The 16,729-nt window shown below is 43.5% G+C and overlaps 1 protein-coding gene across 1 annotated transcript in view; it reads right to left on the reverse strand.

Moving 5' to 3' along the window:
- Positions 1-16,729, reverse strand: part of DNAH12 (dynein axonemal heavy chain 12) — a 937,015-nt gene that overhangs the window by 847,214 nt on the left and 73,072 nt on the right. Inside the window, exons 6-8 of the mRNA XM_069206470.1 lie at positions 12,313-12,388; positions 12,017-12,175; positions 7,295-7,490 (exon numbers count right to left, since the gene is read on the reverse strand). Coding sequence (XP_069062571.1) covers positions 7,295-7,490; positions 12,017-12,175; positions 12,313-12,388 — 431 coding nt within the window. The remainder of the gene's footprint in view (positions 1-7,294; positions 7,491-12,016; positions 12,176-12,312; positions 12,389-16,729) is intronic.

Here is a 16,729-nt window from a genome sequence, read left to right on the forward strand (position 1 = left end):
AGGATCTTGTGGTTAGTTCCAACACCATGCATAAAACGTCTGCAAAAACAATAGATTTAAACATATCTATTAGGAAAATGGAAAATGTAGATATGACTTAGCACTGAAGGGAAATTAAGTGACTACAGTCATGTAAAATTCTTAAAAACAAGTACTCAATTCAAGGGATTATATTGTGAAAACAAGGTCAATTAAAATATAATATGCATCAAGTTCTCCACAAGTCAAACATTTCGGGCAAACTATCTTCTTACAATTTAGAAAGGCAAATATATCTTTACGAAAGTAGCCTCTTTAGTATACTTGAAGATACAAAAGTAAACAAAATTAGATTAGGCATTTAAACATTTTGCAGCTATGTGTAGGAACTTGTAAGAATAAGGCTTCAGAAGCTTCTTCGTTGCATCATGCAGAAGGGTCATGTTAACAAATGTGCATAAGAGTCTTAACTGAGGACCTACACAATATGACGCTATCTACTGAGTTACCCTTAAGCTCATATATGGATTTGAACCTCCCAATATTCCTAGCAAAGTTGTCCAAAGTTGTTGGAAATGGTGCACAAGAAACAGCCACAATCACTAATGGATTGAGGTTGTTTCCTGTGCACCATTTTTACCAAATTTGGGCGACCTGGTATGCTGGTCACCCACTGGGTTCAGATGCATGGTTTGTTCAGGAGACACACTCCTTGTCATGGTCCTTGGGTCCTGATGAAATTGTTGAAATGTATAGCAATTAAACATGTGGACCTTCCCTGATGAAATGGTCTTAATGTATTCCAGAATTTCATTATGCACAGAGGGGACCTAGTAAACTTCTCTGCACTCATCTGATACACATATTGTTTAGCTCTTGAACTAGATCTCCTTTTAGCGTCTGAGAGCTACACAACACCTCTAGTGACTTGGGGCCTCATTATGAGGCTGGAGGGCTTCAGACCATCATCACAGTGGCGGTCAGACCGCTGCACTCCAGGCAGCCCGACCGCCACATTACGACCCTGGTGGTCAGACCGCCAGGGAACCACCGTCCCCACCAGCAACATGGTCCCTGACAGGCTGACGGCAGTCGGACTCGTGGTCAGCTACAGCGGCAATGAATTCAGCACCATTGTGCTGATCACGAGTCCCCTTTCTGCCAGCCTTTTCATGACGGTCAAACCACCATGAAAAGGCTGGGGGGCCACAGGAGGGCCCCTGCACTGCCCATGACCATTGTAGGAAAGTAGCCTCTTTCTAGCTTGGTTACTCCCACTTTTGGCCTGTTTGTCAGAGTGTTTGACTGTGTTTACTGGGTTATTGCTAACCAGGACACCAGTAGTTATGCTCTCTTCCTTAAATTTTGTTATTTGATACTGTTATTACAGTATTTTACCCACAATTGGCACACTGGTGCCCCCTTATAAGTCCCTAGTATAAGGTACCAAGGTACCCAGGGCATTGAGTTTCCAGGGGATCCCTATAGGTTGCAGCATATATTTTGCCACCCAATGGGAGCCCATGCAAAGGCTTCTGCAGGACTGCCATTGCTGCCTGCGTGAAACGATGCAAGCACCCTTTCACTGCCATTTTTCACTACACCAGGTTACTTATAAGTCACCACTATGGCAGGCCTTCTAGCCCAGAGGGTAGGGTGCAAAGTACCAGTGTGTGAGGGCATTCCTGCACTAGCAGAGGTGCCCCAACGAACTCCAGGCCCATTTTCCCGGACTTCGTGAGTGGGGGACGCCATTTTATGCGTGCACTGTACATTGGTAACTACCTAAGTCCAGCTACATGATAGTAATTCCGAACATAGCCATGTTTGGTATCAAACATGTTGGAATCATACCAGAAGGCTTTTGCAAGAATTGGTTGTATGATTCCATGCACTCTGGGGGCTCCTTAGAGGACCAGCAGTACTACCATTACAGCCTTCTGAGGGTTTCCAGGCAGCCCAAGCTGCTGCCACCTCCCAACAGATATCTGCCCTCCTGTTGCTTGAGACGCTCGAGACCAGGAAGGCAGAACAAAGGATTTCCTTTGGGAAAGGGGTGTAACACTCTCTCCCTTTGGAAATAAGTGTTACAGGCTTGGGAGGGCCACTGGAAATGCTTTGAAGGGCACATTTTGGTGCCCTCCTTGTATAAACCAGTCTACACCGGTTCAGGGACCCCCTAGTCCCTGCTCTGGCGCAAAACAGGACAACGGAAAGGGGAGTTACCACTCCCCTGTCCATCAGCACCCCAGGGGTGGTGCTCAGAGCTCATCCAGAAGGTCCCTGGGTTTTGCCATCCTAGATTCAAGGCTGGCAGGGAAGGCTGGGAGCATCTGAGTGGCCAGTGCCAGCAGGTGATGTCACTGCCCCCTCCTGATAGGTGGTCACCCAGCAAGGTGACTAATCCCCTTTTCAGAGATATTTAAGGTTTCTCCTTTGGGTGGTTCCTCAGATCCGGATTGCAAGACTCCAGCAGGAATCCTCTGCACCCTCCACTTTGACATCGGACCGGAGCAACTGCATCTGGACTCTTCAGGACCCTACAAGCTGCAACAGAGAAGCAAGAGGCCTTCTGCAACATTGTATCTCTGGCTCCGTCCAGCAACATTTCCCTGGTGAGCTTGCATCAGAAGGAAGAAGGAATCTCCCCTTGGGATGAAGGAGTCACTCCCCTGCTTCTGAAGGCACCAACTGCGACGACTACTGCCTGTGTGGATCCCCTCTCCTGCTGAGCTGCGTGGATCTTGCATCACATGTGGTGGACTGAAGTGGTCCCAATGGTCCTCTAGTCCAACTGTCCAACTTGGGTGAAGGTAATGCCTTGCATGCCCACGCAGGACAGTACCCCCATGCACCACGTCATTTGCACGCTTTTTGGCTTCCGTCCTCCAAGATCTTTGTACATCTTGAAGCTCCAGCCCACAGCAGTCCTTCCAGTGACGTACAGCTCCCTAAATGGTTCTCCGGTGACGTAGGAGCCTTTTTCGTAGTGCTGCATGGGCCTCTTCTGCAACTTTCATGTCCCCGTCCTGTGGGACTCCTGCATGGGCTTCTGTGGGCTCTCTGTGTTTCTGAGGGCCCCCCTCTGACTCACACTCCTGGGTAGAGTTCACCTGGTCCATCCTGGTCCCCGGTAGTGCCATTTTCTGCTAACCACAAGCTTTGCATGTACCAAGGCTTGTTGGCAGACTTCGCAACACACACCTGGCTGTAATCCTCCATCCGGTGTGGGACATCACCTGCACCCTCCAGGAACCCAACTTCGTCTTCCTGGGTGCAGAGCTGACTCTTCTTCTTCACCAGTGTTTCACCTTTTGCACCTTCATCCTGGTGGGCAGGGGCTCCTGCTCTTCCTGGACTGTTCTGTGCTTCTTGGACTTGATCCCCTTTTTCCAAAGGTCCTCTGGTCCAGGAATCCACTGTTGGTGTCTTGCAGGCTCTTCTGGGCTGTGCATAATTCTTCTTTACTACTGTGTGTGTGTTCTGGGAAACGTACTGTGAATTATTCCTGTTTTCCTCGTTGCCTGGGTGGGTTGTGGTACTTATCTTTGGGCTTTCCTAGTACTCCCGGCTCCCCGCTACACACTACACTTGCCTAGGTGGGGGACAGACTTTCGCATTCTACTTTCTTAGTATATGGTTTGTGCTCCCCCTAGGCCCATTTCTTCCTATTATGATTTTCACTAATTGTACTATTTTCTAACTGTTTTTATGCTTATTTCTGCATACTAGTGTATGTAATTTGTATATCACTTACCTCCTAAGGGAGTATAGGCTCTATGGTATTTTTGGTATTTGTGTCACCAAAATAAAGTACCTTTATTTTTGTAACACTGAGTGTTTTCTTTCATGTGTGTAAGTATTAAGTGTGACTACAGTGGTACTGCATGAGCTTTGCATGTCTCCTAGATAAGCCTTGGATGTTCATCCACAGCTACCTCTAGAGAGCCTGGCATCTAGACACTGACTGCACTACACTAATAAGGGATACCTGGTATAAGGTGTAAGTACCATCCGTACCCACCACACACCAGGTCTGCCTCCTACAACCATGTTGTGGGCCGTGGAGGGGGCCCCTGCCCAGCACCCTAGGTATGTGGACTGTCTGCTTTGAAGACACTGCGTATTCTGAGTTTGCTGTAGTGCTACAGTACTGGCCTTCCCGCCGGGCAGACCGGTGGGAACGTCGTAATACGATGTTCCCTCCGGTCAGCCCAGTGGGAACATCATAATACGACTGGGAGTGAGGCCGCCGGGTTGACAGCAGTCCCATCCCCGTGAGTTTGGCAGTCGGTTCGTCCGACCGCCAAACTTGTAATGAGGGCCTTGGTATCATCTTGTTTTCTGACATTAGGAGTAGCTAAGTAAGAGATACCTACTCACTTTGTTATTTCCCGTAGTTTTATGGCTGTGGGTATCTACAAAAAAATTTGTTTCAACCCAATTTTTAGCCCATCCTGTCTTCACTTGGGAGAGAGCTAATGATGTTGAGAAGCCCAGGATGCGTACTCACTGGACCTGTGTTACCATTCGGCTGCTCCTGTAAGGTGCGTCCTTCAAAACATGAAGACTGCTTGCTTTTCTGTAATGTTTGCGGTTTTCTTTGTGAGAACTGTTTACAATGGGCGGCAATTCAAAAGCCAGGACTGCATTTGGCGTAGCATTATATCTTCCCCTTTGGTTGTAAAAACATGTGCATTTCACAGCATTTCTCTGATTGGGTATTTTAATTAATTAAAGATCTTTTACTTAACATGCTTTATGACAGTACTTACTGAAAAGCTGGAAAGAAACGTGGGTCAATGGGGTGTTATGGATTTTACCGATAACCTATGCAAAGATCAACAAGGGATATAATTCACACCTATATGTAAGTGAGCACTTGACTTATTTGTGCCTGCTAAGCACAGGGGCATAGTGTCTTGAATTATTTTTAATCTGAAATGCACAGTTTGAGAGCCCCACTATAACTATATGGATATTTTAGAAAAAAACATTTGTGCACTTCTGTCTAACGTAGCAAGCTAAAGAACAGACCAAAAAAACTTTTTTTTTCCTGTGGACTAATGGATTGAACCATATCAACTAGGTATCTACAACAAATCAGAAAATAGCAGCTCTACTGATCATGGCCTTGTACTACGAAAACGACTCCTCCTAATGACTAAGCATCTCTAAACTAAAGGCCTCTTTAACCTAAACCTTGTTTAGTTTGCACGTATTAACTCAATTTCATGAAGCGGTTAAAATTCAGCAGGTCTTTTTCTATTGCTGTACACAGTGAGTATGAATCTCACCTTGATATTCCCTCAATGTCAAGGGTCTTGGGAGAATACGTCACAGCAGTCCCCTGTTTTTCAAACATTTTTAAATATTGTATCTATTTCCATAAAATGCGAAAAACAGAAAGCAAAGCCCAGTACAAAACAGCGTATTGTGCGTTGCAGGTAAAGAGTGAGTGGAAAAACTATGAGTAAGAGAACTGAAATCACAGTACATCAAACTATAATGTGAATGTCACATACCATAACACAATTATTGTTTCACTTCACCAGGGCCACATATTCACAGAAGAGAAAAATCAAGCAACAAATTCCCCAAGCTAGTTAAGGACACTATGTGGCAGGGGCAGGTGTGGCATAAGGCCTACCATTACGTGCAGCCTGCTACTGTGGCAGTGATAGGTGTGACATTTGGCACACCATTACTGTAGATCTGGTGTCTTAGGTATCATTAGTGCCCATTTAAAATATGCGTTGGAACGACAAAACACGTGAAAAGTCAAACACACCTAAAAAGAACCGCAGCTGACCAACATGGGCCCTCAAAAGATACCGAGATACATATTCTTCGAATTCTCAATAACCAGTCTAGGGCTGCCCTTGAAACTGCTGGGAAGTTACATCGAGAACCGAATGTTCAAATGTAATTTCCAGGAATACATGCTAGCCTGCTTCAATGATGCAGAATAATGGCGTAAGCGATGTGAAGTCGTGGACTAAATAAATGGAATGCCTGGTTTATTTTTATCCATGCAGCATTCTTATAACAGTGGTTCCCGGATTTCTTAGCCATGAAAAAGGTGGAGAAAATGATGACTGCTTGGACTGAGTTTGAGAACTGGTAGGAGGTGGAGGTATTCAACTTAGATACAAGTCTGGCCATCGAATTCTTTAAGGGCGGTAGAAGTGAGATGTCTGTACATGATTCTGTGTCTTTAGTACACATATAACAGTTGTGAGAAGTAGAAACAAGTCATACTGACAGCAGGTAAGGCTTGGTAGGTACTCCTGGTTTGCACACGTTTTCATACCTGTTGTAAGATAATTACAGACTTTAATACCAAGGCCTTTACCATGATGGGCCGAGCGCAACATTTTTTGCTTTAGGGTGGTGGGGGAGGCATCTAAAGTTAATATATTAACTCCCAGAAATTGCAGGTTATATGTTTGGATTTTAGAAACCTCGCATGTAAAAAAACAGATGCCTGGTCCATTTACTAATTAATGTATGTGCGAACCCTCGTGCGAGACGTACTGCCGGTTTACAGATGAGCATACGGGCAACTGACCAAAATGCCAGGGTAGCGGAAGTGACATCACACGCCTTTAAGCTTTACTTTCACTCACACACATGCTCACACGTAATCATACATACACACATTCGCTCTCACTTAAACACACTCTCACCACAAACGCCTGCGCACACACCATACATTTTAAAGCATTTTTTACTTTTTAGCTTCCAGGAAGGGTCACGTTCCAGCTTATTGTAATCCATTCTTTATTACAGCAACTCTAACTAATAAAATATTATTCACTAATAATCGAATTAAAAAATTGGCAGAAAACAAGGAAAGTGGAGTCGCAACTGCCTTCCATAAGGGTGAGGTGCCCCTGTAATCCTGGTACTGATTTTGCCACCTCTGTGGCCAGGGGTCACAAAGGCAGGGCCAGGGGTTGCTACTGCGACCGCTGGCGACCCCTAAAATGACGTCCATGGCAAGCCCACGCGTAAAAAAAAAATGTTAATATAAGCCAGTGGAGTAACGCAGGCCCCGGCAGCCCCTGTGGCACAACGGCTCGCCCCCCACCCCCCTCCTTCATCAAGGCTTTAGGGGCCTCAGCCTAATAGAAAGAAGCCCGTTTAGCCCAAGGCCAATTATATCCGTGAGATATCGGAGGCTCAGGGGTCCCTCTTTACATTCTGCAAGAAGGCCCCATTACTTTGCATTATGGTTTGACTTAACTTTCAGGATTCCAATTAATTAACAGACAATCACCCTTTTGGTTTACTTGAGTGCAACATTGTTTACCTGATTAGACATGAGTGTAGATACACAGTTGTAGAAAGAGTCGATTCTATCTGGTTTAATGCCAAGCAGGGCATCCTTCTGTGTAAAGAGGTTGATCACTTTTGGGTACCAGGTGTTACGTATCTTCTCTTCCATGTTTGTACAGGCCAAGGACACGTTGTTTCTCAGCGATTCACAATCAACCGCACCCTTCCCCCTGCCATCCAACAAAAAAACAAAGGTTATTCAATGTGGTGGTTTAAAACCAGGTGGACTGATGACGAAAGCAACTGTACATACAACACGTACCCTAAAAGCAACTGACTAGGCACATGTAGAGGAATGGTTTCGAAAATAGCCTTTTAGTACAAAACGCATGCAGGCACAGTTGAAGTATATTTTCTCAGTGGGTATACACTAGTCACTAGTCATTTAGCATGTACTGCCAGGTAGACATAAGCAAATACATGTTGTGAATTGTTAGCGATACAGTACTGGGTACAGAGAAATGTTCTTTTCTCTACTCTGGATGGCCATTTTAAAGTGCCTACATGTAGAGATGATGTAAATACCTATATGTTTCGCTACAGATTTCTGACCCCCTCACCATGAGAAATAAGTCCTAGATGTACTAAAATTCTAGTCGCAACAAGGGGTTGCAAAGTGGGCACCAGCATTTTGCGATTTCTTTTATTTTGCAATGCGACATATGTACTAACAAGTTGTGCTGCAACATTTCCAGTAGCAGGGAGTTGCAGAACAGTTTTTCTAATGAATATTAATTAGACAGGTCGCTATGAAACACAGGGATGGTCAGCTGCAAGGACCAGCATACCACAATCCTTGTGTTTGCATTCCCAAATAGGAAACTTTATTTTTAAAGCAGACTATGGGCCTAATTTATGTCTGGGTGACCGGTGGAGAAGCCGCCTGCCCATTTTAAAAATGACCACCAAGTAGGTCGCCATTCATCAAAACAATGCCATTGATAGCCGTCAGGACGTTTCCTGGCAATACATATTACTCTGCACTACTGGACTATCTTTGCAGGACAAAACCTTGTAGCAGAGTATTTGTTTTCACTAAAATCCTGAAACAGGATTTTTTTAAAAAGATAAAATATAATGCTTCTCCTTCCATGGGAACATTATGTTTTTACTGTTCCTTCTGGTGGTAAGGCACAGTGAAAAATGACAACATGACATCCCATCTAAATTGTAAACATATAGCCATTTTCTCTTGATTTGATTGTATTCCTGTTGTGGTCTATTTCTGCTGCTTCTGTAATTGTGATTGGGACACTTCTAATTCTTAAAGCTCACCCAAGTGAAGTAGGGCCCTGTGTGGCTGGAGATTGCAGAATTTTGCTGGAGTTCGTTCCATTGGTTGGTACATAAATCAGGAGCTCCAGTGACTTCCCAGTCTTTTTCATTTGCTGGCATCTAGTTCCACTCCTTGTGTAGTTTACAGAGCACTTACTATCTTCTATCTCCAGGATGTTTCTGCTCATGTCTTGTTGATCAACATTAAAGGAATCCCTTTGTGTCAAATATGCCCTATTAACTGCCTAATATAAAATGTGATGTGCAGAGATGCAAGGGGACAACTGTATTCTCTGTGTGTTTCTTTGTATACCAGGATAATGTGTTTTAAAAGTAGTAACACAGAATAATGTTAATTTAGTGATAATAATGCTAGCCTAGAACTATTCATTGGTCTAAATGTGTAATTTAGAGTGGTTAATGTAATTGACCCAAATTAAAGGGGACATAATGGTATGACCCATCTATTGACTCAATTTCCTTTCTTCTGAAACCCAGTAAACAGCAGCGTGTTGGCAACTCAGTCTTCTTCTCACACTATTAGTCCGATTTATCCAAAGCTTTTTTCCATTGTTTCTGTTTTAGACCCACATAACCTGCTAAGCATCAATTTGATATTATTTAACATTCTTTCTGGAAGTGCTTTGCTGCACTACTGCTGAGCATCCCCAGGAAGTCTTAATTCATGATTTGTTTATCTCATACAAGAACTCTACTACATATGGAAATATTTTACAGTGTTTAAGTTGTGGCAGTTAATTTTCATGCACAGACGTCAAATACAGTAACAAAGGCTATTACTGTTGAATATTCTTCTGTTACCAGTGTTCAGGAATAACGTGCAAATTTGGGTATTGCTCTGTGCTGCACTTCAGTAAAATGCCAATGACAGCATAAGTCACAGCACACCACTTGACAGAAAGTGACATCACACACAATTTGACCACCAATCACATCATATGGTTGACCCCTTAACCCACCCTTAATAATTCCAGAATGCCTTATCTGCTACCCAAAGGCTTGCTATAGGCATGAAAGTGTAAAGAAAGAAAGAAAGAAAACTGGACTTTTACAGCTGTTTATTTTCCTCTCCTGTCAATGCGTTTGTGAACTACGAGACCAGCGGTAGCAATGGTAGCACCAGGGGGTATGAAATGGCAAGCAAGTTGTAGCAGCTTCTACTACTGGTTACATCTGATCGATGTCAATGTGCCCTGTGATGGCACCATGGATATTCACACCTGGCTACATTTCTGTGATTCTTGTGTCACTAGTACTGGAATCTTTCCAAATGTCTTTCATTTCAGGCTGTAGTAGTGACCAAACAAATGAAACTCATGGCTATTTAATGGGAGATTGAACTAAGGGTTGTCATGTAGTACCATAGAATACAGTTTCAACAGTCTGTGGTACAGAGCATGGACATGAAGCATCCTTCCTTCTGGCAAAAATAGAGTTGCCTTCTAAGATTGTATCCTGCAAACAATGCAAAGGATAAATGTATTCAATGCTGCAAAATGCAGTATGAGCAAAACCATACCTAAAGGACCGTGCGTGTACTGCCATCCCTTGTTATCAATTTTCTAAAATATTCTTATATGCCTAAATATCTTATAAAAGTTGTTTTTTGAAGGGTAAGGCCTATTTGACACAAAAGCTGAAATTTCTAATCCTGCTTGGTCTTCTGGCCCAAAGTTGATGAAACGAAGCATTTTCACCCTTTCGTTTACAACTCCTTCAGGAAAACATTTAACCCAAGTAAGGGATGTAGACGTCACACAAATGTTAGTGGCCCTCGGAGCATCATTGAGCAAATATTGCCCAGATAAAAACCTCCCTAATTGTGAAGTGTGCCCAAAGATTAAAATGAGCCCCCACAAGTCATTTATTTATTTTACTCTGGTTCGGAAGATGGCTCTGCTGCCCCAGTTTGAAGTGTTAGACCCCCCCAACCCGAAGTTGTGCCCCTTCCATAACCCCATACATGGTGTAAAAAGAAGAATTTACTATAAATCAGCTTATTTTCATTAATTTCTAAGTTGTGTGTTCCAAAACTGCTCACGCTCAGTGCCAGTCTCTCTTTGCTCCATATTTTCTCTTTCCTTTTCCGCTTGACTCCATCCTTCCTCTCCCCATTGTCTAGTTTCTTGCCCACTGCTCCCCACACTCACCCTTCCTTCTTCCCACCATCCCACTACCTCCTCTTTATCCACTCCTTGCCCTCCTATTTTCTCTTTGCTCATGCACTCCCATCTTTCCTTTACCTCTTTCTGCATCCGGCCTCTTCTAACCTCGGCTATGGGTCCTTCTAACTTCCTCTTCTGCATTCTCGGTCGTTGCCCTGTTCTCATCTTCATTCTACTCGTTTCTCATTTTGCCACAACATATCCCTTGCATTGAGTCCTGCCCCTCATGCTGCCTGACCTTTCCTCCCCCATCATCCCATCTCCCTCCCTTCTTCCCTTTTCACCCTCGTCCATCTTCTCTTTAACCTCCATCTGTTCTTATATACTCTATCTCCTCTTCCAGTCCTTCTTTTCTCCCACATCTTCTTTCTCGAATCTTACTCCTTCCTATCCACTTCACTCCCACTCTGTCCTCTTCTCTAGTTTCCCTTCCACCCTCAGGTTCCACCCACCTCCCTACTGTTCCTGCCCTCTTCTCTCTCCTAATGCTGTCTCCCCTTGCATTCTACTCTCTCACCCTTACCCTCTCCTCCTCCATCTCCGTACCGATCTAACCTATGTTTCATTCTCAGTACCTAGTTTTCCCACTTCCTTTTCCTCACTTCCACCTTCCTGTTCACTCCCACTCTGCCCTCCTCTCTAGTCTCACTTCCTAAACTTGTCTTGTTGTGATGAACCAAACCTCAGTTCTGTGTTTTCAGTTTCAATATTTGACCCTTTGGTCTATGTTAAGTTAGGGGCGTAGCTTAGTCACTAAGACTGGGGGGGGGGGGTGGGGACATGGGAGGAGGGAGGGTGGTCAGGGGGAAGAGGGGGAACTTCATATTTCCCCAAAATAACTATGGCATATCTTGTGAAAATCTGGACATAAGGAGGGCTTAAGGGGCAGTTCTTATTGTTAGGAGTACTTAAAACACAAAATTTACAAACTAAGCAACATTTTTGAAGACCTTCAGAACAGAGACAAGAGAGCGAGTGTGTGTGTTTGTATGTATGTAAAAATCCTAGGTGAAATCCGTCAGACACGTCACCGGACACGACTGAAGGCACCCGTGCCCAACTATTTACTACAGAAAGCATTTTTAGGTGGAGTGTAACATTCAAAATACACCCCTCAACTAACTGTACGACAATTATGTCACTGTTTAAAGGGCTTCCATATCTCTTGGTGTTTGCCACCATGTATAACGGTAAAATAAAATACAAATTTTAATACGAAAAATATTTGTTTTTACCTTTCACCCGACACATCCACCACAAGCAGGTTTGAAAAGGTGTTGAAGCCCAAGTCTAAGATGGTCCTCAGTGCAGGGTGAAGGATGTGCAGAGAGGCAGCGATTTGGTTTCTCGCATCTACAAAACTTTGATGCCAAGGTTTTGAAAAATCCAGCCCTCTGTAAGGTAAGAGTACAAAAAAATGAGACAAAATGCTCGGGCATAACATTTATTATCTAAGTTGTATCAGAGGTCATCAGCAGCAAATCAATTGCTGCGGAAATGTGCAAGCTGCACCAGGACTATATTTACTCACAGTGGAGACTCTGGCAGGGGTTCCCGGTCTTCTCTCTCGAGCCCTTTCAGATCGGGTATTGCAAGAACACTTCGAACTACAATTAACGCAAAAGCACGTAAGGGTTAATCTGTGATATTCACATTCAGTGCCAAAGTAGTCTACTTTCATGCAATGTGGTGTTTGTATATACAATTTGAGGTCTTCTTTTACACTCTGTTACACAGTACCACCCTTCAAATAATAAACATTTACAAACTAAGTATTAAAAATGTTGGATTCTCTATCAGAATAACTACACAAAAATGCACATAAAATCGGTTAACAACAATTATTTTAGCTGGTAATGTTCACTTCCAGAAAGTTCTCAAGCATTTAGTGACCTGTCAACTTTATTTACGTTTGAGTATTTGTTTTACTCAATTTTACAACATATGGATTGGCATTATTATCTGGAACCGACGACAAACTCACCATCTCAACAACTTTCCAAACTAAACTAACCCAAATCCTTTCCCAGTTTCTCAACCCACATCCGATCCCCTGTGGTACCGTGTTCATACCAGCTTCCTTGACGGCCATCACAATAAACAAGGCCCACTGCCAATCTGCCCATCTAAAACGAGTCTATATCGTACCTATGACTGTGAAAGAGATGTAATTAGGAGTCATCTAGAAGGTTTACAATGTGCGGGTATTGGGGCACTGTAGCTCATTACGTTCTCCGTATAAAACACATTATCAGGATGCCCCTTCATTTCTAAATTCCTTCCCTTCTTTGCACAGTTTCGATAATTTCTCAATGCCAAAAACCAAACACATTTTCTGTAACCAAATATTCCCTGTTGGGGTTGTGGGAGACCCCAGTGGGAAAGGATGGCCTTTGTCTCTGCCAATAATCTTCTTCTTTGTGAAGCAAAGTGGTTAAATCATCTCAGACCAGCTACCCAGCAGCCAGTAGTGTGCCAGAGTTGTCCTCTAACCCTCTCAGTACTATCCTCTTGATTTAGGCCAAGCGGGAATAACCATAACACATGCATCACCTTGCCTAAGAACTTCACCACAGTCCCTCCAATATGTGCCACTATGATCACAACACTAAATCTCACTGACACGTATTCCCAGCAACATAGGAAGTTATAGAATCGTCCTTCAAACCCCTCCCCACCCAGTTGCATGCTCTGAAAAGTTGTTCGCTCTAAATATTATATATTTTGACTGGTACTAAGGCTATGCTTAGTTCCTTTTCCTACGCAATGTGATTATAGGGTTACCCATACTTCATGGGATCATTAAGAATCTGATATGTGTAAGAAATGGCATGTACCCTGTCACCGAGATTGAGAAGGAATTTTCTAAAGAGTTTGAGTGTTCTTGTCACACCTTTCTGCACTTGCCAGTGCAGGACCCATTGCCTGAGCTGCATGCATCTACATTTTCAGTCTCTAACAAAGCATTCCCTAATCTATTTGAAGAGTTTGATTTCTTCACACAAAACATGTTCCTAACAGTCAACCATCCTTCCTCACTCCAGGCTACGCTATCCCCATCCTCCACACCCAGAATGAAATCTTTATTTCAACACAATTTGAAGAAAGGGGAGGGAGAATAGGTCAACCGAAAGGACCTGACAGCATAACTCCAGACTCGCAACATTTTCCTCATAATGGGGGAAATGTATAGTTTTGTGCCCCTGTAGAGCTTTGGTAGCCAAGGCATTTTCCACTGTGCTCTGCTGCTCAGTATGTGCTCAGTCATACAGCAACCACTCTCTGCTTCTTTCACTGTCCATTCAAAAAGGAAGAGCAAGTGTTTGGCTTGGAACTCTACGGTGGAGCATATATTGCACCATTTCAGTCGCTACTCTTTCCCCATGCCAGATAAAATTCAAGCAATATCCCTGAAACCATGCCTAAAATGTTTTTTTCACAGAGAGGGAGACTGACTATAAAATACAGAGGCGCTTGAGCAGTGAGGATAGGTTAATAGCTGCTACTGGTCCCATCCACAAAAGTGATTGATACTTTTAATTTACCAAGTCAACTCTAACCATAGAAGGTTGGCTAGATCAATCTTAGATATCGAATGGGGTTGTTACACCAATCAGAGTGAGTATATTGCACTCTGGAGATTCAGACCAAGTGTCAAAGGTCCTCTGAGACTGATCTTACACTCCAAGGCTCATTAGTAAAGTGGTAGGTACTGTAGCAGCACCCTATGAGAGGTCTATGATCGATAGCAATATGTTATCAGAGAATAACGTGAAATTAAACTCAACACTCCCTAATCTAATACCGCTCATGCCCTCATTTGGTCTGATCTGCAGCACCAGAGATTCTAACATAAGAGGAAAGACGAGGGGGAAGCAGCATCCCTGCCTAGTTTAATCCACATCTGCAGTCACTCCAACATACCATCATTCAGAGGCATCTGGGCATTCAGAGTCTGATAACAAGTAAGAACCCAGCCCAGACAATCCCTTCCACACAGCCTAAAGAGGGCAGCACATCACTGACCAAGTATACTCTACTGAATACCTTTTCAGCACTCAAAGACATTAATGCTGTATTTCCATTGCCACTGCCCTCCACACTGATGAGGTTCAGCACTTTTTTGGTTTTGTTCCTTTATAGCATGCCACTAACGAACCCAGCTTGGTCAGGGTGTACCAGCAAAAGCATCACTACCTGCGGCCAGGCAGCAAGAATCTTTTTTTTAGCTATCTGGCATCAATGTTCAGCAGCAGAGTAGTCCTGTTAGATGTGCAGTCTCAGCAACTTGCGAGGACTGAGTATTGTAAAGATGGTTGCCTCTCGTTAATGTGGTGACCGCTACATTTTGTGTCACCTCCTGGCAGACACTCTTTAGAGCATGGATACTCAAAGTACGGCCCGCGGGCCTCCTGCGGCCCCTCTGACCTTTACATGTGGCCCCCTGAGCAACATGAGCACTGGCAGCTGTTTGCTCGACTCTGCACTAACAATAAAAATATTAAATACACACACAATCATTTATTTCAAACTTAATTGGTATTAAAGAAAGGAAGTAACTAGGGACTCCTGCACTTAACTTTAGAAACAACTTCATTTTCAAAGACATCGTGCAGCACAAGTGTAAAACTAAGACAGTCTCTTTAAAATTAAAAACGTGTATTTAGTTAACATGCAGAACCTTTTTGCTTCAGCACAATTTATTTTATCAGTGCACTGAGATGTATTCCTTTAAAAGTGATCGTTTTCAAACATACATTTGGAAACATAAATTTTGAAACATTAATTATTTCCCTTATCCTGAAAACAGAACCAATAGTAAATTGAAGAGGCCAGTCAATTGGTATGTGTACTTTATCGGTGGCCTGGGTTCCTATCATACATTAACAACATTATAGTTTATTAAATCAAACATAGAGGCAGGTTTTGTGCAGCGCCCACCATGAATCATGTATTTCGAGGTCATCTTAAATGTGATAATGCAGACAAAGGAGTGAAGTGAGACTAAACAATTGCCTAGGATCACACAATTTGGAAAAGTGGGTAAGCCGGGATTCCTTCCAGATTTTCTGGTTTTCCATTGTTTATTTCAGCCACTAGATGTATATCATTTGCTTCTCATACACCTACCTTGGCACCAATCCCCCGAGTCACCCCACTTGACCGCCACAGCCCTGGCATCAATGCGGCCCCCAGGCGCGTGACAGACCAAATGTTTTGGCCCCTGGGAAAATGTTTGCGAGTACCCATGCTTTAGAGCATGTGGTAGCTGGGAATAAATAACTTTATAAAGAGCCACCAAAAAATCTTTAGGTCCCTGCAACTTTGAGATCTGGAGATTTCTCATGGCCTTTAGCCTTTTCTTCTTAGTAGTCATAACTTTCAGTTTGTCCCTTTCTATATGACAATTGTGCCAGTGTTGCTCTAGCCGATAATCTGGCCCACTGGCTGCATCATGAAGTCCAGAGTATCCAGATCTCCATGGCACAAAAACCTCTAATGGTGGATATGTAGCTGTAACTTGCCTTTGCTGCAAGCAAACTGGCTACAAGCTTTCTTTGTTTATTCTCTTCCAAAGAAACACTTATCTAGTTTTGCAAGGTAGCAGTTTAGCCTGTATATCTCAAGATTTCTGATCTGACCCCTCAAACTCACCACTTTCCTCCACAGGTGCTTTCACTGAGTGCATATTTAGACCTTCTCAGCCTCAAGTAAGTCACTTTGCTTCTCTGGTAAAACAGCTTCCCTCATTGGTTTGAGATGTGTGGCTCCAGCTATAAGGTGTCTCCATAAGACTATTTGAAGGCATCCCACAGTTCTGTCATACCCAATTGCCCATTATCAATTATAGCGAGGTATTCTATGATATACCTGTGTATGTTTCGTAAACCAACCTGGGCCTTCAACAAGGCATCGTTTAGGTGCCAGGGCACATGCGTGTTCTCGCT

This window comes from Pleurodeles waltl, chromosome 9, assembly GCF_031143425.1.
Source record: "Pleurodeles waltl isolate 20211129_DDA chromosome 9, aPleWal1.hap1.20221129, whole genome shotgun sequence".
NCBI lineage: Eukaryota > Metazoa > Chordata > Amphibia > Caudata > Salamandridae > Pleurodeles > Pleurodeles waltl.